General features: G+C 48.4%; 1 protein-coding gene across 1 annotated transcript in view; it reads left to right on the plus strand.

Moving 5' to 3' along the window:
• Window positions 1-18,310, plus strand: part of LOC141746199 (uncharacterized) — a 47,632-nt gene extending 29,322 nt beyond the window's left edge. The window contains exon 7 of the mRNA XM_074594244.1: window positions 17,781-18,310. Coding sequence (XP_074450345.1) covers window positions 17,781-17,981 — 201 coding nt within the window. The 3' untranslated portion in view covers window positions 17,982-18,310. The remainder of the gene's footprint in view (window positions 1-17,780) is intronic.
• Window positions 18,311-24,801: the final 6,491 nt, after the last annotated feature.

Below are 24,801 nucleotides of genomic sequence, written 5' to 3' on the forward strand. Positions count from 1 at the left end.
CGTTTTTGCAGAGAGCAGCGGATGACGTTGCCCTGGTGGGGTCTAACGCGCTGTCACTGGGTGGAGAAGAGCAGGAATTCAAAGCGGTCATAGTTTATAGCGGAGATGGCACACTGTGCTGGGCTGGGTGGCGGAGGGGAGGGATGGAGAGAGGCCGCTGCCTCCAGCAGTACCACTCCTGCTTTTTCTCTGCCAGCAGCCTTCTCCATTGCAAATCCAGAGGAGCGGCAAGCGCAGCTCTCCCTGTCTCTGACTCAGTTCAGTTCCTGTCCCTTTTTCCCATGGAAGGAGCAACCCAACTCTGTCCATGCCCACCTGCATATCTTTCCTGTGACAAAATCCCATGTTTTTTCCCCTGAAATAATTTTTTCTTCAGTTTTGATGAGCTGAAGTTTTGATGAGTTTTGAGTTTTGATGGTGAAGCCCTGGCCTTGCTGTGGTCCCAGCTGCTGGCCATGCTGGCTTTCCACTTTGGTTTGCACTTTGGAGCCTGTCTTCCTGAGCCTTTCTGCATCAACATTCTACTCTATGTGGCACATTTGCGTGCTGGAGAAGATAGGCGTGCTATCTTTGCAATCTATATAAATGCTCTCCTGACTCCTGTTATGAGCCTTCTGCAAAGGTTCTGCAAATTTTTGAGTGTTTAGAACACCCATCCCTGTGTGCATCCTAGGGAAAAGCTGCAATGCCCCCGATAGCCAGCACAAAATCCGAAGTATGGTTTCCTGGTTATTTCTCTGCCCTGGTAAAGCAAAGCCAGGGACAGCAGCCTTGATGTAGCTGCAAGGCCTGTCAGCACCCACCGCCGGGGGTTCCTCGGGGTCCTCATGGCTCAGAAGGTGCCGTGTTGCCCCTGTGCTCCCTGCACAGCCTTGTCACTCGGGTCACTAGCCCTGAGGCGATGCTGTGGGGACGGGAGGGGTGATGAGACCAGGAATAAGATGGCCCCAAACTGGTACCTTTTCCAGCCAGCCGCTGGATTCCAGCTGTGGCTTTTGACACCAGCTGTCAGCTCCGATTACCTGTCGCTTTTGTAACAACACTGCCAGGCTGGCTGAGCTGCCAGCGCTTGGAGGAATCAGAGACTTTTTTTGCAGGTTTGGGTGGGTTTTTTTAGTTTTATTGATTAATTTGGCTGGATAGCGGAGAAGTTTTTTTGCCAAGTTACGATGCAGGTTTTACCGCTGAGAAACTTTCTAGAGGAAAGCATTTTGCGTTTATTTAGAAAGAAGAAGCATTAAAGAGATTAAATTTATCAGGATCATCCAATGTAGGTCAAGAGTTCTTTTCATGTAAAATCAATGTGTGCAAATTACACGGACAGAAATTGGAGGTTAACTCACTCATTAGTCACATGATGTTTGATGCTGGAGCATTACTGGTAATTTATTAGGCATGGAGTAATAGGCAAACCAATATGACAGGAAAGAGTGGAGAGAGGAATTAATAGGGGAAGGAAGAATGGCAGGGACGGTACAGGTCATCCTCAGCTTATTGAATTTCGTGTCCAAGCTCCCACTGACTTTAAAGGTATGGCGTGGGGCCATGAACTGTTGCAAACGCAGGTAGGTGAAGAGCTGGTTAATGAGAAGAGCTGCGGGAAGCGTGGGAGGAGAGCCCAGCAAAGGCGGGTGGGTGCTTCGAGGGGGCTGATATCTGCTCCCAGGGGTCCAGGGGAGAAAAGAGAGTACAAATGGGATGGGGAGAAGCGATGCTGTGCCTACGGCTGCAGGCACCAGTGGCGTCTGCAACCAGCGAGCAACTGAAGATGTGAAACTTGGTTGCCTCTTGCTGGAGGGTTTCTCTGAGGGCTGATCACAGTACCAGTTCCTTCACGTGGGTCTGCTGCTTCTGTTGCAGTGGCACTTGTCACACCATTGGAGCCTCTGCCTTTCAGCCAGGGTTGGTTGAAACTGGCCAAAAGCTTCTGGGGAAATGGAGGGCAGGCCGGCCGATTCGTTAAACACGCACGGTGATGGAGGGAACCCTGCGTTATTTGGCAGTGAGGCTAAAAATGCTGATGGGATTTGTCCCAGCAGAAGGCATTTCTTCCCCTTGGCCATAGGCCGCTTCTTCCCATGGCACAGAGCAGAGAAATTAGTCCATCAATCCTTAACGTTGCCTTTTGATGTGTTTTAAAATAAAACTGTATGTCTGTTATGAGCCAGTTTCACTGGCAGCACCCAGTTTGTGTTGTGCTGTACAAGCATTAGAGAAGAAACGTAATAGGTTAGAGAAACGGTGACTGCTTTACTGCATTGCCTTTGGCACTGAGCAACCAGTTTGGACCAGTACAACTAACCCAGCCCTGCGGATAGGTGCCAGTAAATGCAGTGGATTATTGACAGCCTCTCCTTTAGCACTCAGATTTTGAGAAGGTATCAGTCTCCCAGATGGGATGTAGTGTTCTGTGTGTAGGAGCAAGTGGTGGGTCAGGGAGAAGCTGCTTACCACGTCACAGCTCCTGGGGCGAGGGAGACAACCCGGGAGGCTGCACGTGCCGCGGTGGCCATGCAGAATATTTAGCATGAGGCGAGCAAGTGGAAACCCACCACCTGTGTACAAGGTGGATTGGGATCTGGGCAGCTTGGGGTCCCTGGGAAGGGGGGAGTCGGTGAGAAGGGAGCTGTAGAAGAAGGATGCAGCAGCAGCATCCTCCTTGGTGCACTGGCAGCATGAGCCTTCGAGAAGCAGAGAGAGGTGGTGGGTGAGGCACTGGCTGGAAGAGGCTCCAGGCAGAGACCAGCCCCTCCTGCCGCCCCATCTCTGGGGTGCGCAGGGGAGCGGGTCATCGTACCCTCCCTGCAAGGGCTCTGCTTGTCCTGACGGCCTTCCAAGTTGCTCCCCGAGGCAGGGAACGCCCCAGGGCCTGGCTCCTAGCCGGTGACTGCATGCAAACAAGAGTAACGGTCTTCGGAGAGCCAATATGTGAGAATGGGAAATTTGGAGAGTCACTGCTGGGAGAAATTTTAATATTTGGGGAGAGAGAGAGTTGAGGCTGGCTGACGGGAAATGTATCATCATAAAAGAACATGAAACTGCAATTTTGCTCTCTTGTGCAAACGGTATCCAGCAGAACTTAATATGCAACGAAGAAATCCACTTCCACTTTATCGGCCAGACTAAATCATGTTATGCACGGGAGACTTCCTTTTGCTGTGTGCCAAATAGTAATAATTCTGTGCAGACTTGTAGACAAGGAAAAAAAAATAAGCCACATAAAAATACCATATGTGCCAGGCATTTTATGTGTATTTCCTCAGACATTTGAGGAGCACAATAATAAACTACTTTTTTCTTTGAAAAGCAAATTAAGTTTATGTGAAAGGGGAAATAATAGTTTCCTTAGCTTCAGATAAAGGAGAATATTTCAGCTGCTCAGTTGGACTTTTTAGCAGCTTGAACAAAAGCGAGGTCAGGACACCAGCAGACACAAATTGAACAGCATATGGCCAGTCAGACTGGACTTGCCAATTTATTATATTCATCTAGCGAATATGTGGGGCACAGAGCAGGATAAGCAAGTCCATTAATATCAGAATAAAGAAAGATACAGAGGTGATATTAAAGGGACATGAAAAATGGCAGGATCTGCAGGATGGGCCATGGTTACCTACAGGGAACTAGCTCTGCTTTTGGAGCAGAGAAACAGCTTCAGCCTCGAAACCTCCTCCCGCGGCCAGGCCTTTGTGGTGGGTGTGAGGATCTGCGAGGTCACAGGGAACTGGAGCTTGAGGGAGGGGCTTTTTTTTTTTTGTGAAAGCCTTTTCCAACTGAAAGATTGGCTTTTTGGAAGTGTGGTTAAAATGCTCACCGACATTTTAAATTTCCTCCAAAGGTGCCAGGTTCTTTTGAAGAAAACACTGGAGGTTTTTCCCCAATTTCAGATCAGAAACTATATATGGTGTTCCCCACGGCTCAGTACTGGGGCCAGTTCTGTTTAATATCTTTATCAATGATCTGGATGAGGGGATCAAGTGCACCCTCAGTCGGTTTGCAGATGACACCAAGTTGGGTGGGAGCTTGAGGGTAGGAAGGCTCTGCAGCGGGACCTGGACAGACTGGATCGATGGGCCAAGGCCAACGGTGTGAAGGTCAACAAGGCCAAGTGCCGGGTCCTGCACCTCATGCAGTCACAACAACCCCATGCCGCGTTACAGGCTTGGGGAATAGTGGCTGGAAAGCTGCCTGGCAGAAAAGGACCTGGTGGCTGAATACGAGCCAGCAGTGTGCCCAGGTGGCCAAGAAGGCCAGCAGCATTCTGACCTGTATCAGGAACAGTGTGGGGAGTAGGACAAGGGAAGTGATCGTCCCCCTGTCCTCGGCACTGGGGAGGCCCCACCTTGAGTACTGTGTCCGGTTTTGGGCCCCTCACCACAAAAAAGACATTGAGGTGCTGGAGCGGGTCCAGAGAAGGGCAACGGAGCTGGTGAGGGGTCTGGAGAACAAGTCTTATGAGGAGCGGCTGAGGGAGCTGGGGTTGTTTAGTCTGGAGAAGAGGAGGCTGAGGGGAGACCTTATCACTCTCTACAACTACCTGAAAGGAGGTTGTAGCGAGGTGTGTGTTGGTCTCTTCTCCCAAGTAACAAGCGATAGGACAAGGGGAAATAGACTCAAGTTGAACCAGGGGAGGTTTAGATTAGATACTATGAAAAAATTCTTCACTGAAAGGGTTGTCAGTCTGATAACAGGTAGCCTGGGGAAGTGGTGGAGTCACCATCCCTGGAGGTATTTAAGAGATATGTAGATGTGGTGCTTGGACATAGTTTAGTGGTGGACTTGGCAGTGTTAGGTTAACAGTTGGACTTGATGTTCTTAAAGGTCTTTTTCCAATCTAAGCAATTCTATGATTCTATGGAAACAGAGCTACTCTTCCCTTTCATTTTTGTATATTTCTGGAAAAAAAGAGAGGTGTTTTTCAGAGAAAGGCAGAGATGATCTGTCTGCTTTCTCTTTCTTCCTCCATTAACAGAGAGTGAAAATTAGAACGCTTTTAAGAATTTGAAGTTGAATACACATGCATGCTTTTTCTTCTAGGATACTTTTTGTTACAATACATTCTCAATGAATGTTTTGAAATTTGAATGCCTTTTGAAATTTCCTAAGGAACATTTAAGAGAGCAACCTTCTTGGAAAGGAGAAGGATGGTCTGCTCCGGTGAAGACTGGCAGAGTGTTCTCATGTTGCTCTATGGAGAGTGCTCAAGGTGATGCCTCTTCCTAATGGAGGGGAGATTTTCTAGCAGTAAATCAGGGATTATCATCAGTACTGTGCTAAAAAGAAGTCTTCCTCTATCTGGCACATCCCTCGGGATTGTCATTATCGGTAAAAAGCTGAAAGAAGAACCTTCCCTGCTTTGTAATGAGGTTGTTTTGAAGAAGATGATAATGAAGTCACATTTAATGGAAGCAAATAGAACATTAATTATGTGAAAAGCAGGTGAATTGAGGAGATCTGTTTTCTGCAGATAACTGGGGAGACTCGAGTCACTTTTGGTCTGCAGACACACTGCCATTCATATCCCTTGAATCTTTTATTTGGGATGACCTGGAATCTAGAGAGTGTCTTTCCCTCATTGCTGAGGCATCTGTCATGTTGTGCCATGCAACTTCATGTTGTTCAAGTGACATCGCAGGAGATAACAGGGCAATGCAAAGCCAAGCATGATAAATATGACATGGCATGTCCAAAACAATACTTGCTTTTAGTAGATCAGTTATCCTTTAAAAGCTAGTATTTAGGTTTGTCCTTAGATAATTCAATAGCTCCCGTCTCTGGTAGGAATGATGTCAACCTGAGTTACTGTTTCTGATGAGCAGTGATGATGGGACAAGATGGCGTGAAAAGGAAGCAAGAACAGCAGACTCCGGCTGCGCATCCCAGAGCTCTTTTCTGAGCACTTGGTCAAGGTGAGGTTCGTGGGGCTGAGCACGATAACGATGGGCCGAACGGTCAAACGGGATCCGTCACAGGCCAGCTGGCCTCCCTGGTAGCATTTGCCAACCACAGCACTCTTGATTTTTCTCTGTCCTTTTTATCCTCCGGTCACCTGTGTATCCACAGCACGCCTGTGTTAAGGTAGTGGAATAAAAAGGAAAAAAAAAAGCACTACCAAACACGTGGTAAGTTGTGTGAAGTGGGTAAGTGAGGAATTGTTGAAATCAAATGATTAAAAAACAAACTGGGACTTGAACCTTGACCAGCCAGTTTGTCATGAAAACTGCATCTGGTGTGACCTGGCAGGGCTGGAAGGATCTCGGGTATTTGACAGTATCTTCTCCCCTCCTCTCTTGTGCTCCCTCTCTCTTTCCAGCACTCTCCCCTTGCTGTCTTATATATGCCCTATGCGTGCTGCTGTCTGTTCTTGATAATAATTATTTTCAGGGATTGAAAACACTTGTTATCTTAGCTATAAAAAAGTTGCATGTTTTTCAGAGCCCCTGTTGAGGTTAGAAGAAAAAAAGAAGGTTAAATCAGGTACTGAGCATCTGTGGTGCATAGTATTAATACCTTATTTATTACTGCACAGCCCGTAAGTGTTTTTATTCAGAAGTATTGAATAGGCAGAAAGTCATCTACATAGGACACGGCTAAAATGTCAGGCTGCAAATTGATTTGTTTACACAGCGAGCACCGAGGATTTTAGACCGGCTCTCTTGCGTGCTGTTGTGCTCCAGGTTACAGGTGGTGAACCCACGTTCAAATCACAGCCATGAGCGGGGTGAACTTGTGTTTTTGAACCCAAGCACAGTTCACCAGGAGTTATTACATGCATTGGCTGCAGAACTGAACCCGTGGTGCTGTTCAGTGTTTCAGATGACGGCTTGCTTGTGCCCTGCAGGAGCCCGTAACTCACACTGGTGCTGCCTCCCTCTCCGGGCTGTCATCTGAGAGAGTTTCCCATTGCGCCGAGGGGCTGCTGCAGCTGTGAACGGGAGTGTGTCTTTCCCTACAAAATACTAAATACTAAGGCCTGACTCCTTCCACAGGCTCCAGGCTGTGCTGCCAGGCTTTCTGGAGATCCCTGGGACAGTATCTGCAATTTAGGGTTGCAGCCACATCCAGGTTACTCCTGCCGTGAGAAAGGATGGTGAAGCGGCTGCGTTGGGCGTGCTCTGCCATGCGTGATCCTTTGCCGAAGTCGATGTTGTTTTGCTGTGTTGAATGTGTTTGAACAAGGTCTTGGCATAATTTTCTGTTCTCTGGGTGGCTGCAGAAGGGTTGTGGCAGGGAAGCTGGTGGGATAGTCTTCCTCCATGCTGGCCTCTTGCTGTGCATCAAATCTGGATGCCGTTCCCGAGCAGATCAGCCCTGAGATCTCTGCTCACGCTGCCAACGCAAAGATCAATTAGTCCCTGTCATGCGGGGTACCCTAAGGAGGAGACCAGCACACTACAAACTGGTCTGGACTTGCAGAGCCATTCTGTGTCTGTCACCTAGCGACTATCAAAGAGTAATGACCTTGTCGCTAGTATGCAACTGAGATGGATGTGAAGCGATGACCCAGATGTGTAAGACTCCATCCCATAATTAGTCCTCCAAACAAACCAGCTGCTATGCCATTGCTTTTCAACTGGCTCTCGCCCCGATTGCATACCCACACGGTGCTGCTCGAATAATTTCACAAAAATTTCTCTTAAGTGGAATATAAATCAGTGGCAACTGTACCTATCCCCGACTGCACAATGCCAGCTGTAGGCAGGTCCCCAGGTCCCACAGCTTCCAGTGTGAGTGGAGATTCATCTCTTCTGCTTTTCGTTGCTTAGAAGGGGAGGACAGGGAGAGCCCAGGGATGTAAGGCACAGGAGTAGTACATGGGCATCTCCTCTGATTTAGACTTTTCCTCAGCATAGGATTTTTTGGTACTGCAGACCTATTGTTAAAGGGACATCATCCCTCCAAAAAACCCCAAACCAAAGTATTTTCCTCTCTGAATCTTCTGACAGGATTGCAGGTTGCTGAAAGAAGGTCTGAGAAAATTAATCTTCACCTGGGGAGGGCTTTTTCTCCTAGCTTGGTGTCTGCAGAATCTCGCGTTCCAGCTTCTTCATGCTTGCCAGGAGCAGTAGCCACAAATCCAATACTGAATGGGAGCAGGTAAGACCATGGAAGGAGTAAGTTGTGACTGAAGAAATGGAGCATCGGGATTTTGGGTTTTTTCTCCAGATAAACTCCCTTTTATAAAACCTATAGGGCCAAAAAAAAAAAAAAGGAAAAAAAAATAAAGAAGACAATTGGCATTGTGCTTTAGTAAAGTGCATCCTAAAAAATAGTGCATTCAAAAGAACAAAAAAAGCCTGGCTCCTGACTACTAGACATGTTTGCCCAACCTCAGAGCTTCACTAAGGACTCTACTACGTTTCCTAGCACTAGCCATCCTAGCAACTATTTTGCAGTGTATTGCTTTACAGTGCTACGGCGGGTTTATTTGTTTGTTTGCTTGTTTCTGAGCGATCTCTAGGCATCTGAGGATACCTCAGTGGGTTAAGGCAAGCAAGATGCTGTAGTGCTGTAGTGCTATTCTCGATGCTACTTCACTTTTAACCCTCATGCACAGAAAGCAAAAAAAGCTGGCTGTTGTAAATTAGCTACGTGTAACTCCAAAAAACTAATGTGAATGGAAATACTGACTTCCTTAGCTGACTTGTGATGAAAAATATCGTTCAAGGGACTCAGAAAAATATCTTTGGCTCTTGGACAACGTCCAGCTGAATGGGAAGTGTAAGGAAAAAAAAGCAAGCTAAATTCTGTATGAAAACATAGCACTCTTTGCTATCTTCTCTCTTTCTCTTTTTTTTTTTTAAATACTGATAAATGTTTCCCCCCTGTTTATCGTCACATCGGTCCACAGTTTTGCATAGTGCAGCAGCACGTAGTTCAAGGTAGCACAACCTAAAGCAGCAGCATGCTTTAAAGCTGTATATTTTTCCAGATTCAATGTCATTGGGCCAGACCAGCAGGTCTGTACCTTCTGCGGCTTTAATGAGGTTCAAGAGGACCAGGCAGACCAGGTTGTTCTCCACCTGAATCCTCTCTACATCATTTGCCGTATCTGCATTTGTGAGAATCCTGCACCCATGAGAGCTCTCCATCTTGAGATATAAGTGTGTAGGTGTTAATAAAAATGAAGTGGTTTTAAAAAAAAAAAAAAAAAAAGGCAAAAAAAAAAAAAAAGCTTCTGGCCAAGTTGCACTCAAGGTGTTTGCCATAGGGATGATGCAGGAGGTTTGTGGTGAGTCGCTGGGTGATTTGAGGAGTTAAGATCCAGACTAAAAAGTAAATAATAAAATTTTCTCCACCAAATACCTTCAGGAAAGATTTCCACATCTTCTCCAGTTACTAAATATGGTAATATTGAAAGAAATAAGAGCTGAATGTAGGAGCATATGAAATGTCAGGTTGTAGGAGGTTAAAGAAGTCTTTTGAAGTCCAACTTCCCGAATAATTTTCCTCTTGCGAAAATTTGATTGCCTTTCGAATAACCCTGTTTAGGATGCATTTACTGATCGTTATCTTGTGGGCTTACATCCTATAATGAAATCTTCCCCGCTGCCATCCTGAGCTCGGTCCTTACGGAGCTGGGGGCTCAGCCGTGGCCGGCGGGCTGGGGCGGTCTCGCAGCTCCATCGCATCCCCCTTTCCTGACACCAGCCGCTTCCCTTCCTCTCCTGCTTTTAAAGGACAGCCAGAGTGTTTCAAGTGTTGAAATCCCTGTCTCACTAAAATTGCTCTCGACTGGCTGATTTCCTTCGCCTTACAAGTCGTAATTAACTAGGAAAAGGTTAATTCTGCACCTTCCAGTACTTTCTCTCTGATATTATTCAGACCATGGTTATCTTTCCCAGTCTCCCGCTTTCCTCTGGCTCTCCTGTAAAAATGGCTTTTCAGGATTAGTTGGTTTCTGATGTCGGTATTTTTGTCTGTTGCCTTGTACGTCTCTATTTAAAAGCATATTACCACTGTCACTTCAGGTGAAATCCATGTCATTATTTTTTAGGTTTGAAAGGTTTTTGCTTTTAAAGGGCAAGCAGCTCTTTTCGGCAGTCTTTCCAGGTGCATTAAAACACGTGGGAATTTCCAAATGCAGCAGGAGGAGAGGTTTCCTCATCAGAGGAGCTAGCCGGTGTCCCTTGACACTTCTTTGTGGAGGATGATGGTCATCTGCAGAGGCTTTTCAGAACCTAATTTTAAGAGCATTTTAAAGAAATCTCTCCTTTGCTTACAAAGAGGGACCACCCAGGTAAGGATGGATGTCTAAAATCTATAATGCGTGCCCTTCTAGGAATATTAAAGGTAAGAAAACGAAGTTTTAGAAAATGTCAAAACCTTTTTCAAAGAATTTATATATTTCTGGATTCAAGGTTTTGTTTTCTCATGAAAAGTATTAATCAAATTCAGCATGGCTTCACCAGTTGACCAGGTCAGTCTTCGTCGTCATCAAAAGTTATTCACTGTCCAGCAAAATCAGGGGCCGTGATGTGGTCTTCTTTTACAGATCTTTGCTCCACACTAGTTAATTTTCTGTGTGCCGGGAGTGCCAGGGAGCAGTGTGGCACAGCTGGCAAGTGGTGCTCAGTCAGGGGCAAGCCACCAAAGCCCGGCTGATGGCCAGCACATTGTTGCATCTGGCTCTCAGGAAAGATCTTCTGGCGTGGGGTATTGCTCTCTGTGACTGCTGCTCAGTGAGCCGGTGCCTTTCTGCTGTTCCCTTCAGGGAATGACTACAGAAAGTGGTACAGGGGTAATCCATGTTTCAGACTCTTCTGATGGGACTGGAGATTTAGTACAGGATGGTATTTCTTAGTTTGGTGAAGGGTAGTGTTGCGTACGGTTGTTGGTATAGCTACTCCACCATGCTATGATTAACATGTTTTGTCAATAGGCACCAGAAAAAAAAGTAGAAATCACATCTAGAAACACCCACTGACAAAAGTACATAGAGCAGCCAAAGGTACAGAGATGTGGAAGGGGAGGTCCCACCAGTGGGGGGATCATAATTAGCACTTGTGGGGGCTTTACAGGTTCTAGTACCTCACAGGGAGGCAATACTGTTTTCACTGATGTGCATGAATATTTGTGAAACTCTGGTAAGGTAACGTAGGGCACCTGTGCAACAGACGGTATACAAATACATCCCACATCCTTTGAACCAACCTTTAATATTCTCACAATCTGGCGTGTAAAGCACACACAGCTCCACCAGCCTTCTAGTCCCTGGAGTTCTCTCAAGGGTGAGGTAAGGATGTGGTCAAGAGGTTCCTTCACTGTCTTTCTATTTTTGATAGGAGTGGGTTGGAAGCACTTCAGCCGTGCTGCTGAACTCCTGGTTTTGAGACCTCTTAGTATTTCTTAGTAGTCTGGTTTTTGCTTACTTTATTCAAGCACTAATTATGGCAACATTAATGTAGACCAATTTTAATACTGAACAAGCATGCATCAACATTTGTGAAGGCATGCTGCTGAGTGACTTTACAGCCGTCCTTGATGACAGGGTGGAGGTGTACAAGGAGAAGAACTGGGAGGACTGGAAAGGGCTTTAGACAAATCCTTGCATATGGAATTTGAACTAATTAACAGGGAGAAGGAAGAGAACTGTTGGCAGGAGGAGCAGGAGGGAGAAGTTTCCACTCTAGTGAATCCCTGGTTACACGTGAGCAGAAGTCGGGAAGACGTGGGAGAGCGAGTGGGAGCAGACGAGGTCCCTGCACGTGCTGTTACTGCTCAAAGCAGCAGTGGGTCATTTGCCGCAGCATTTGTCCTCCTGAAGTCCCTGAGCTGCCTTTCCTCAGTGTTGACCCAGTAGCATTGATGGAAGAGGGCCTGCAAGTGACCGCTCAAAGCCAGCAGCAGTCGCTGCTCATCCGGGGAGCCCTGGTGAGGGACCCAACACTCTTACCCTCTGCTATTGACCCAAGTCAGAGGCACAACACTCCGCTGGCTGGACCTTTGTTGTGCCCTGGTAGGGGGGGACCTGTGTTCCCCGTGTAGCCTCTGGCATAGCAGCTGTGACTATCGCAGCAGGTGACATGTGTTGGGATGAAGCAGTTCGGGTCCCTGGGGGAGCAATGACAATGGTTGATTTGTAGCCAGGCTTTTAAGCGCCATTTGGTAGAGCAAATGCATTTAGAAAATAATACTGTTGAAACAACAGGGCTGTATATGTTGTATCCTTGTCCTCTGAGGATCTCCTTTCTCCCAGCTTTGAGGAGAGCAGGGCCAACCGGTCAGGCTGTCCTGCAGTCATGACAGCCCCCATGTACCTCTCTGAGCAGCACGTCCTAAAAGTCACTCACCCTCTTCTGAAATGGCTTCTTCATTCTTGGGCATCAGGTTGGGTTTTGTCCTTTGGGTTTCCACCTCCAGCACAACAAGACTTGTCAGTGTCTCGGGCACGAGCTGTAGATGACTCCAAACTGAAAGGTGGCCCATTTGTCTTTCAAGCTTGTGCCAGGCTGTCTTTCAGGGTAAGGCTGGGGTCTGGTAAGTGCAGCATGGGAAAACCAAGCGATTGCTGGTGTTTGTAGAGACCATGGGGAGTGATGGGCAGACAGCAAGAGCAGTCCTACGCAAACCTGAAAGACAAGGCGACAAAATTAACCTTCAAGGGGGTTAATTTATTTTGGTTATTTTCAAGCAACTTCATCGTTTTCTCCCTTTCTTCATGCTACCTCTGGTTTTATTGCTGCCTGCAGGTGTGGGGAGAATCACCTGTGAGCAGAGAGGGTGTGAAATAAGGAAAAATGGGGGATTTGAGACCTCCAGCCTTTGCTGGCGGAGGGGACAGGGATCAGTGCCTGTGAGTTACAAAAACCACCCCAGATAAGCGTTGTGCACACTCGCCCTCCTGACCTTGCTGTTCTTCTGCACGGGTTTCTTCCGCAGCAGCTTTTGCGATGACCGCTGGTGTTGTTTTTAGTATCGGTGAGGTCTCTGTCGTTGTGACAGTCCCGCCTGGGCCCAGCTCCTCTAAATTGCCGGGGCAGGCTGGCCCCCCGCCAGCCCGGCGAGCTCCATCAGCGTAATTGGGGCTCCCGGCAGGGCTCTGCTGCGCCGAGCAGCTGGTGCAACCGGGGCACCCTCGGCAGCAATCGCTGCTCTTAATGAGTTTGTTGCTGTTTCGTTAATGAAGGAATGGCTGGAATGTCATTTTTTTCCCCCTGTACTGGTTTTCCAGACCCCTTCTTGAGAAAGCAGACCAACTTCAGTCGAAACCAATACTGCACTATTCTAGATAAAATTGCTTCCCTTTTTTTTTTTTCATTTTTAATTTCCTTTTTAACCAGAGCAGAGTCTCTGAAGGCATCAAAATTGATATTTTTTGCATATACAGTGCTACTGCATTTGAAACTATTTGTCCTTATTAACTAACACAGACATTTCCTTAGAAGATGTTGCTATTCCGGGTTAAGTAGTGTCACATATTGCCAGGAAGAATTAGGATTTTGAGGAGGAGAGGGCTCTGTGTTACCAAAACCTGACAAACAAAACCCACCGCAAGAACCACGCGTGTTCCTTTGCATGCATTTTCCAGAGACTTCTGCAAGGTCTTTTGCGAAGGGAGCAGCAGCCAGAGCTTCAACGCACCACAAATGTCGGTGAGTGAACGAACAGCAGCGAAAGAGTTCCCTTTCTGGAAGGTGGTGACACTTTCCTCCCCAGCCCCGGAGACGCACACGCCGACCCAGGCAAGGCAGGGACGGGCGATCTGCTGAGCTGGTCTGCAGAGCAAGGACTCGACCTGGGGTCCGAGGTAGCCCAGGGTCTGACGGGCTGGAGGATTAGCCTGCTTATCTGCTTTTCTGGCTTTCAGTTAGGATTTAGTTAAGAATTTCCTGCATCTGCATCAGCAAGAAGAAATGGCTGTCCCCGGGATTTGGAAAGGTCAGCGATAGGCCAAAGATTTTTAAGCACACAGTTTGAGACTTTTAATGTGTCAGAAATGCACAGGCTGGAGTCAAATCCTGACAGTAGGTCCCGGGCGTCAGAAAAGTAAGCGTGGGAGAAGCTTCTCGGCAGGACTGCCTGGCTGGATATACACGCGTTTGTGAGCAGCAGGAGATGTACGCGCGCCATTTTGCGCCGGCTCTTCCTTCCTCCCCACCAAACCTGCCCTGGGTGATGCTCCCTTTCAATCCCACGGGCTGGGGTGATGCTGGGTCTGGCCGGGTGCCTGGCCGGGGGGAGGCTGTCCTGCGGGGCCAGGGCTCCCCGCGCTGCAGAGACCGCGGCCCTGACGTTTTCAACCCCCTCTTGCGCTTTGCCCACCAGCACTCCTCTGGTAGGTGCCTGCTTTGAAGCATTGCTCCTCTGCAGGCAGAAAGAGCCCCCTCGGATTAATGGTCTGCCTAAAAGCTAAAAAGAAAAAAAAAAAAAAAAAGGGGAAAAAAGGGAAAGAAATCATTTAAAACGTCACATTAAAATGCCACTCCACATCTGAAAGGATCCATTAAAACTTTTATAGAGCTTTTTACATTTTGTTTCCCCTGTTTTACATTTTGTTCTGGATTCAGGCACTCCTCTCTTATAATTTTCCTTTGTAATAAACATTTTTGCCTTGCTTGGCTCTGTACTAATGGGGACTATTTGCTGTGCAGAAGGAAACATGGGGCTTTTGCCTAGAATAGAGCTTTTCTTTCCGAAACCACTATTTGCCGAATCCAGTCACGGGCACTGTGGGCTCACCCCGGGAGGTTCCTGCACCATCTTTCCTAATTTTTTTTTTTTTTTTTTTTTGTGAGGGACTCAGAGAAGTACATCTGGGCTTCACGCTGCGATTCTCCGCCTCCAGTTCCTTCGCCAAAGGCTGGGTGGTGGCGGGGGCAGAGGGAAGGGCCGCGGCTGGGAAAGCTGCGGCATCCCGTGGCCAGGGCTGTGTGTCCTTCTCCCGGGTCCCACCGCGCTGCTCCCAGTCCTGCCGCCTCTGCCCGTGTCCCCGCTGCTCTGCCTTTCGCCACCTCCCAGTCCTCACGTGCGTCCTTGCTTTTCGTGGCCTTTCTGTCAAAAATAAAAGAAAAAAAGAAAAGACTTTAACTCACAAGTATCAGAAAATTAACACACAATCCCTGCTGCCTGCTGTGGAAGCTGGGAGCAGTGGGCCGTGTCCCGCATCCCAGCCAGCCCATCCCCTCCAGGGGGCTGGGGAGATGCTCAGGGAGGTGATGTGCTGCTGGTCCAGCTTTAACCCTGGGCCTTCTAAAAGAAACCCGCTTGTCACGGCAGGTTGTGCATGGCGGGGGTTGGTGATGCTGACTGTTACGTTCTTACTTTGAAAATCATTTTGTTTAAGACCTCAAATTTAGACTTCAGTGTTTCAACAGGAAAAAGCCAGCAACGTATCCAGTTAGTGACCACGGGAGCGTCTTGTGCCATGTATTACCCCTTCCTTGCCTTGCCTTTTCTTTCTTCTCGTGTGTACACGGCGTTGCAGAGCCTGTCAGAGGACTTCCCACTCAGTGCTCACCTGTAGTTCCCGACTGCAAGATTTGACAGTGCGTTATTTAATCCTTCATCTTTTCTCTAGCCCCTTGTTCTACCCCTTAAATCAATATGTGTTTTTGAAAGTTGGATATTTGCAACAAAGCCTTTGCTGGTGGGTCAGTACACCGGGTACGCTGTGGCTGCCCGGATGAGCGTTTCTTGGGAGCAAGAAGGGTGTGACACTGGCGGTGCTGGGGCGGTGCGGCCCCATGGTGCTGCTCCTTGCACGGCTCCTCTCCGTGCTGCGTTCCCGTGTTGCTGAGCCCGCTGCTGGGGCTTTCCTGCCCTCTCCCTGCCCGCCTGGCATCGGCACACCTGAGCCTTGCAAACCGGGGGCGGGCGGTGGCGGGGGGGGGGGCTGTCTTCAGGAATGCAACTAATGTTCCCTGTGCATCCACACCATGTCTCTAAAAACCTTTTCATCTTGTTCCTTGTTGCCCTGGAGGATAATTACTTCAAAGAGCAGCCCCGTTGCCTGGTGTTTCAGTTTATCTCATTACCATTGTGTTTGCCAAGCCAGCCAGCTTTGCCAAAAGGGGAATCAAGGTTGCTGGCAGTGCTGGCTGGCTCGCATGTTCACCCTCTGTGCTGGCTGAGATGCTAATTTTTCCTTGATTGCAAACCCTGCATTCATCTTTTGTGAATTAGCTGTGCCTACAGACACGGCATAATGGCTTTAAAACCCAGGCCCAAGCTTGCGGGCCCCTCTCCATGGGCCGCCAAAAGCAGGGCTAATGGATGCTGTTAGAATATTTACTTGCCACATTTTTGGCTAAGGGGAGCAGATGGCAGGCGCCCACCACTGGCAAAGGGCAGGCGGGAGCGTCCCACCTGAGAGCTGCTGGGCAGGCAGGGTGCGGAGGGGAGGAGCTGGAGGAGGCACAGGGATGCGGACGGACAGATGGATGGAGGGATGGACGCAGGGATGTACGCACCATTGCAGAGGTCATTTGTGGCAGCGCCGGCTGGTTGCAAGAAGAGAGATGAGAGCTGACAGCTTCTGGCTGTAGGGACTTCCCCAGGCTTCAGGAAGACTAGAACAGCCTCGGGATACCCTCAGGATGGTCTTAATACAATCTGAGTTCTCTCTTCCAATCTTGAGTTGATTGCAACAAACTGTGTGTAAATTTTTTAAAAGTCTTCGGTGCAAAACGCTGAGCCAACAGTAGTGTAGCCACAACCTGAACAAGCATTCGTGCGCACGTTGACGTGTGTTGGCGTTGCCATCATGGTCAGCACGGGGCACCAAGCTTTGGATTGCTGCTTAAAATTAGCTTAATGGCTGAAGATTTTTTTTTTTATTGTTTTTAGGTTCCCTCAAATCAGACACTCCTCCAAAAAGAAAAAAAAAGAAAAAAAAAAAAAGAAAAAGAGCAAAGTCTGAATCTGTTAACCCAGGTCTGAACAGCACTTGCAGGGATGGACGACATGGGGCGGATGCCCACATCCCTGGGTTTTACATTGCTGTTTAGGATAAACCTGCCGTAAGTGATGCTATGGCTGTTGCTAAGCAACAAGTGATGATTGCTATAGCCAATATCCCCCTCTTAAAGGTACACTTGCAAAGGGTAATCTTTTGTGCGCGTGGAATTAATTTGCAGATGTATGGATTTATATTAGTTAATGGCAATAAACTTTGGAAATGCTTCAGTGCGGTGTTAAAATGGAATACAATGTGACACGAAGATACTGCGGAGCAAAAACATTAAGCCCTCCCCTTTAATTAATTGGAACTTAAAGCTGGGATATCTTACTCACCAAAATAAATTAACAGTAAATCAGGTTACAGAATAAATTAACAAATTAAATCGGGTTGGTTGGAAAGTTTAGAAGGAAGAGTGTCTGTGAGCTGCCTGTGTTGCACAGACAGTTAAAAAGTCTTGGGCTGGAATGGAAGGCTCACAAGGAAAAAAGTAAGTGGCCAGGTGCCACTTGAAAGTGGCTGATTTTCAGTCTTTATCATCAAAGACTGGACCTGCTCTAAACATGGATTAAAACTCAGCCCTGATGTACTGCCCAGTGCAGTCAAAGCAGCCACACAAAGGACGGACTTTGGCTGCTAATTTTCTTCTGGTTTTGTGAGTAGTTGCCATAGATTTGCAGTGGATAATGCTCCTTTCACAGGCCATCGCAAACCTCTCTTTTTTTTCTTTCTTTTTCTTTTTCTTTTTCTTTTTCTTTTTCTTTTTCTTTTTCTTTTTCTTTTTCTTTTTCTTTTTCTTTTTCTTTTTCTTTTTCTTTTTCTTTTTCTTTTTCTTTTTCTTTTTTAAATTTTGTTTCCTTCTCTTGCTTTTCCCCACCAGGAAGGGCTTCGCGTTGTCTCCTGCGCCTGCAGAAGGTGCTCCTACCCCTCACTTGCTCCCTGGGGACGTACCCTGGGTTCCAACCTGCGGATGCGGCGGCTCCCATCGCCCATTGACCTTGCCCAACGGGGTGGCTTTTGGAGATGCACAGGGCCGTTGGCAGGCCAGTGCCGCTGGCTCTCATGGTCTCCAGGAGCGTGATGGTCCCACCGTGCTGCAAAGCTTCCCGTCGGTCACCCTGGGCTCGCTCTAGCACCGAGGCACGGCTGGAGAAATGCTCCTCTGCCAGCAGCAGGGGGGAGGGGAACTGTGGCAAAGTATTTTAACTGTATTACTTTCAGGTGGTTGCTACATCTTTTCTAATTAAAATAAAATCATCTTAGGACTCCTGAAATGAATATTTGGTATAATAGATTCAGAAAGTGATGAAAATGTTTTCATTAAATAGTGAGAGAGGGAGAGAGACCCTGCAAGGCATAGCATTTTATCTCAACTCTCTAATAACATTAATAAACTCTTTAATCTTTGTCACGTTTATGACTTAATGGCAATCCTTAAAGACATGACAGACAAGTAAGAGCTGCCAGGTTCCTTTAACCTATAAGCATTCATATTCTTCCCAGGATTTTGATTAAGTGGAAAATTCCTCTGCGACGGGCTTTATTCTCTGTGTAAAGCTGTGCTCTGCAGTTGGTGCGAGCAGCGGAGGATGCTCAGCCCTGCCCGGGACCTGTTGCTGGCAGGAGGTGGTGGTGGCATCTCCCTCCTCCATGGCTGGAAGTCAGGTGGGTGCCATCGGCCGGGGGTGTTCGGTGTCAGCCCCGGTGTGACCAGCCTGCACCGTTGCCCTTGTCCTGCTCCTGCTGCCCGGGCACTGACCTGACCCTGCTGCTGGTCGGTCATCACCTGGGGGACTTCATCCATCCTTTCCATCAAAAGGGTGTTTAAAGTGATTGATGGCAAACTTTAGGTTGTATCATCCACTTTCTCTGGGATAAAGAACGCGGAATTATAGCTCCCCCGCCCCTATTTTTCGTGAGGTCTTTCTTTCCCTGATGGTGGGCGAGCGTTTGGCCAAGGGGGACGTGTGGATGGGGATCAGCACAGCCATTGCGACAAGCCAGATCCCTCCCTCCCTCTGCTCCCTCAGTCTAACACATTGCAGGGGTGAGTTTCTCACCTCCCGCCCCGCTCCCCGCAGCCGGTGCGGGCTGTGAGCCGCCCCTGTCCCCCAGCAGCCGACTGGGGCTGTGGAGGAGCATTTCGGCAGGAACTCACCGGGATGCTGACATGGTCTGCAAGGAGCAGGGGGCATCCAGCGTGCAGCCCGAGGACCCAGGAGAAGGGAGATGCATGGTGGGTTACTTGGTCCAGTTAGGACACACCATAAATTCCTCACATACGCATGTGTTTGCGGTAGTCTGCGATTTCAAGCAAATAATACTTGCTAAGAACAGCCTTCAGAGTGCCATTGGGTTGCGCGGTGAAGCACTCCAGTTGCAGATGCCAGACCCAGAGTTGCCAAGCCCAAACTTCACTCTGCCCCTGGGTGCCCTTGTCTTGTGGTCCAAAAGAAGCAGGTGCCCAGGGGAAAAAAATCGTATGTGATCGTGTAATTAGGGGGCTGCACAGTGAGGCGGGCACAGCTAGGAACTGAACCCAGGCTGTCTGTTTTCTTTCTTTTTTAAAAATATTTTTTTTCAGACTCCCAGCAATCTGGCATTTTCTAATCTTCGAGTCCTTGACTAAAACCTAATTAATGCTCTTTTAATACAAGGTTTTTGCATTTCATCTCCCAGGGCTTTTTCTTCTTCTTTTTTTTTTTTTAATTTTTATTGTTACGTGCGAGCGCAGCCTTTTCTTCCCTCCGTTGCCAGGGTTTGGACCCAGGATATCCATTACTGCAGCCACCTCCCTGGCGTTCCCCAGTTGGAAGCAGAAGGATGCTCCAGCGATGGGGTGAGTCCAGAAAAGGGTGGTCTGTGGCAGGTTGGCCCTTTCGATCCCCCCTGGGTACCCTGCACCCCTGGGAGAGCCGGGGCAGCCGCATCCCTGCCCTGCCTGGCGCGGGGGCGCAGGGGCAGCTGCTGTGCCCCAAAAGAACGAACTCCACACAGTGCAGATGGTATTTCATCCAGATTTGGTTCAGTGTCATCTGCTGCAAACACAAACACCAGCTCGGTAACTTCACTCTTGTCAATGATAAGCTGAAACCTCTTTGGTTGTTTTTCAGTCAAATGCCGGTAACAAAATGAAAAATCACCATTAACCCCCTCCTTTATTTGCATAGTTTTGATGCTGTCAAAAAAAGACAACACTCATGTAGCATAAGGGGAATTTTTAAATAGAAGCATTACATTTTAAAGCCCTAATAAAGATAAAAGCAAAATAAACACTGAAATTTGAATGTAGAGGATGAGGGAAGAAAAATTAGTGTGTGCTGGTGAAGTAATGAAGGTAGTGGCTGGTAACAATTTTTAATAGCACGTTAATGCTGAATTACTTTGGAATTTCTGCAGGAGTCGAGATGACATCCACATAAACACCAAATGAATTCCAAATGATTGGTATTATCATAAAGAGCACCAAATGAATTAATAATGATGGAACACTTAAACTAAAACATCGTCTTCTCTAATCTGATGTCTCCTTTATGCACGGCACAATTCATTTTTAGCCAACTATGACCCTTTCTTTCGTTTGTCTTTCAATTTAAAAAAATATATATTTATCTTTGCACGAATGTTCTGCTCCTGTACCGCGTGAAGGGGACTTGGACTAGTCCGTTTTCATAACAGTTTTGCGTTGGCATCGCAAAATTTAAGAGATAGATGGGAAGACATCTGGACGTATTGCTGGGAAAATGACTATGACTAATAAGAACCATAATAGTAACGATTCCGCCTTGATGGTCCCACATGTGCAGAGACCTCGGGGCACCCTTCACAGCGTTTAATAAACTAAATGGCTCACTTTACAGCGGCACAATATGTCTCCCCCCTCCCATGGAGAAGCCCAACAGGAGAGGAAGCCTGAACTTGCGGTCTGTGCAAGGCAGCCGAAAAAGCGGCGGCTGCAGGCGGCCGGGGCAGCGATGCCCCGTGGGTGCCAGGGAGGAGCTGAGCCCCAGCGCTGCGGATACACGGGTTGGGGGGGGCTCGTACTCCTGCCAAACGTGGGCTCCTTGGGGCGGCAGGTAGGCACAGCCTGGGAAGGGGACACCAGCAGCAGCAGCGTCGCCTTCCCCCGGGTCACGCCAGGTCCCTTCCCAGGGCCGGGCTGGGAGCGCTCGCTGACATATTAGCAGTCAAATGACATTTAGGGAGCACAAGTCTCGCTCCCTCCTGCAGGCCAAGTAAATATCATTAGTAATGATATTAAATCTCAAATTGTGCTCCTGCGCTATGGCAACCACTCAGCAAGCATTTGCTATTGCTGCTTGTTTCTAACAATTACGCTCATAGACTTTATTTCTTAGGAAACTATTACTGACCATAATCCTCTACATGGCAGGCTGTGAAAATAAAAAAAATAAAAAAAAAAATCACCGAAAAAGAAAAGCCAGCCCAGCTTTCAGAGTGAGGTTGTCGAGCTGCCAAGAGGCGGGCACGGCAGGTTTGGTTTGTGTTAAGAGGGTGGCGAGGCTGGGTGCTGCACTGGGGAGCCAGGCAGGGCAGAGATTTTTTTCCGGCCAGTTAGCCTGGATGGCTTTAGGGCAACGCACGCTCCAAGGCCATCAGCTTGCTCTTCTGTCTAGTGTCTGTCACTCAAACATATATACATATATATAAAAACATTTTTATTTTTAGATCTATGTGTATATATTATATGTAGGCATGCGCATATATTACATATGGGTGTATATATGTACTATATAAGAGGGTGTGTGCGTGTATATGTACACACACACAAAAAACCTCTTAGCTGTTGGCTTTTCTCCGCTGCAGAAGTGTTTGCTGCCGGTGGCAGTGGCGGGCTGCCGGCCCATCACACGTGCTGCGCTTCTGTGACAGAAGCAACATATAATTATATTACAAATTAACTTGCAAATGCTGGTAGAGATGTACTCCACAGGCAAAAAAAAAAAAAAAAAAAAAAAGGGCAAAAAAAAAAAAAGCGGTTTCATCTTCTCTTGTGTCTTGTAGCTGGTCCCTCCAGCACAGCCTGCGTCTGTCAGGATCCGTGCCCTGGGAGCACTAATCATTTTTATTAACCATTAAACAAGAAGATCCTTTTTATTTGAAAATGTAAAACATGCAGGAAGCACTATCTGTAGCCACTAATTCAGGTCACATTAAACGACTCTTCCTCACCTTTCTGCTCATCCCTGTTCTGCTGAAAGCTCCTCGCCGTAAAGCCCGCCGCTGCCCCGCTCCCCCGTCAGGGGTGACGGGCTGTCGCGCCCACTTGCATTTCGAAGCCGGATTTTATCCTGAATAATTACACTTCATTGCTGAGTGACCCGATGTAAAGCAAGCCCGTTTTAAAGCACCTCCCATGGCAATTTTATGAGATGTTACTACATTTTCTCAACATTTTTCACCTTCCAATCGTTTTTATTTCACGTTGGGGTGGTGATGGGTGAAGGTGCTGTGACCCCAGAAAAGCGAGCCGGGGGGACGGCGGTGTCTGGGGTCACGTCTGTGTCCGTGGGGTTTGGCCACTGGTGGGCTGAAGCCCTGCTCCTGCCCCTCCTCACCCTCAGGAGGAAGAGCCATGCGGGGCTGATGGCTCCCACGGCCCAGGGACACTCGGACGGGCGAGAGACCTGGTGTCACGGCTCCTACCTGGGGTCTGCTCCTCCTACGCTGAGCAAAACGGGCCTCACGTTTTATTTACAGAGCCGTGCCTGATGCCACCTAGTTAGCATTATAGAGCAGATTCCTCACATGCTTTTTTTTTATTATGCAGCTTGGCGGCTGCTGTGTGAGACTGCGGAATATTTTACTGCTTTGTGGCTCACATTCAATACGGCACAAAAAAAAAAAAGAAGAAAAAGTTGACAAAAATCCCGCTTGCCTTTTTTTTTTTTTTAAATACGTCTTTGTTTTCAACAGCCCTCCCGCTGTGACAAAACTATTAATTAAACTGAAACTAACATAAATTAAGCCCACCTGATACGAAAAGCATTTGAAGGCAAAGCATCAGCCTAAAAGCTGGCTGGAGTAGGAGCTTGGCTGTGCCTGCCCCCCTGCTTCTCCTGCCCCCCCTGCCCCTCCTGCCTGCTCCTGCCTGCTCCTGCCCCTCCTGCCAGTGCTGGCAGAGGCTGCTTTGGTGGCACTGGCAGGGCACAGCATCCTGGGGCAAAAACTGAGACTTTTGGCTCCCGTGCCGAACAGAGCACAATTGAACACGCTCAGCCAGCCAGGCTGCGGCCTGTCCGGCCCAGAGCTATAGAGAAAATATCGTTATTATTAATAAAATGGCTCTAAAGACCTAATCGTAATGGCCAGTGTATCTGCATCTACCTTTAAGTCCGGCTGAGGTTACTGGTTGTTCTGGAGGGAAAACCACCCTCCGGCACCCCCAGACGTGGGTATTCCCACGCCCAGATCGCCTGACGGACCCGTGGGGGCTGATGTTTGTAAATACCTTGGAACCAGCCCCCACAGCCCGCCCTGGTCCGGCCACATACCTATAAATAAAAGAAAGCGCCGGCCTGGCCGAGGCACGGCGCCTACTTTGATGTGCGGTAATGAACTTCGCTTTTAATTCGGGGTTGTAACTTCCATCCCCACGCAAAACTGGGAGCTGCGGAAAAGCTGCATGCATAATCAGGGGTGAAAGCAAGGATGCAGCGCGAGATGTGTCTGATGTTGGATGAGAGGGAAGATAGCCTTTAATCATTTTGTTTTCAAAGAAGCTTGAGAGAGCTCTTTGAAGATGAGGCTTTTTGAGAGCTGCCTCTGGAAAACAGGAGGCGGTGGGTACCCGGCGCCCACCTTCTGCCCACGTCCACCCGCCCCCTCGGTTAACCTGCGCGTGGGACAGACGTGGATCCACGCGGGCGTCCCTGCCGCCGGCACGTGGCCCTGCAGGCTGGCACCCGGTAAACGCCTGCAAAGCTGGGATGACCTTGCGCTGCCCAGGGAGGTGACACCCAGATGGCTACAGCAGCGAGGAAAAACAGCCCCCCTGCCTTTTCATTGAGGGAATCACGGGGCTTCAGTGTGCGGAGGCAGGCGAGTAAAGGGGCCAGTGGCTAGAATAGGATGCGCAGCCTCCCTTCAATAACAGTATTATTTTTGTAATGATAATGTTCTGCAAAACATGTCTTACCATCATTGGATGAAAGGGAATGATAATGAATGGCTGATCAGACTTTATTTTAAGGAAAAGCATCACGATCCCTGCCGAGGGCAGGGGGGTTGGAACTAGATGATTTTTAAGGTCCCTTCGAACCCAAACCATCCTATGATTCTGTGATGGAGAGGTGTGGAAGCTGTGCCCGTCCTGTAGTGCGGCATTTGGGGCGGGAGAAGGCGAGAGCCGTGTGTCGCCCACCCGCTGCAGTCAGGCTGTTTGGTGCCGGTACAGGCGGCTTCCTTATGGGCTGGGATCCAGCAGAGCGGGCTTGTTGGCCGGCATCTGACGGCACCGAGAGATTGAACGTCACCAGGACGTCGCAGGCTGGCGAGGGTGGCTGAGCTCAGCTCACCAGCACTTGGCGTGTGCCAATAAGTAGCACCCCTGACTTTATTTTGGGGACCGAGGTCGGGGGTGATTGCGTTAAGGGCATCACATACAAAATAACCCCACACCTTCTTGCTCCAGAAGTGTTACAGGCTGAGAGGAAGCACCTTGGGGAAGGTGTGCCGGCAGCCCTGGTTTTTACCTGTTTTACGAAGTGGTTTGGCCTCAGTAGAACAGCAGCCAGGCTGGCAAGTGACGGCAGGCTGTTGGGATGTCAGTGGCATGCGCTGCCCCTAAGCAATCCTGCTAAGCGTGGCACTGCTGCTCTTGTCAGTGGCTTTGTACATCTAGGTCTTCTCTTGTGTGGTTTGTAAAGTACGTGTGTCCT

The sequence above is a fragment of the Larus michahellis genome, chromosome 7 (assembly GCF_964199755.1).
Source record: "Larus michahellis chromosome 7, bLarMic1.1, whole genome shotgun sequence".
NCBI classification, from domain to species: Eukaryota; Metazoa; Chordata; class Aves; order Charadriiformes; family Laridae; genus Larus; species Larus michahellis.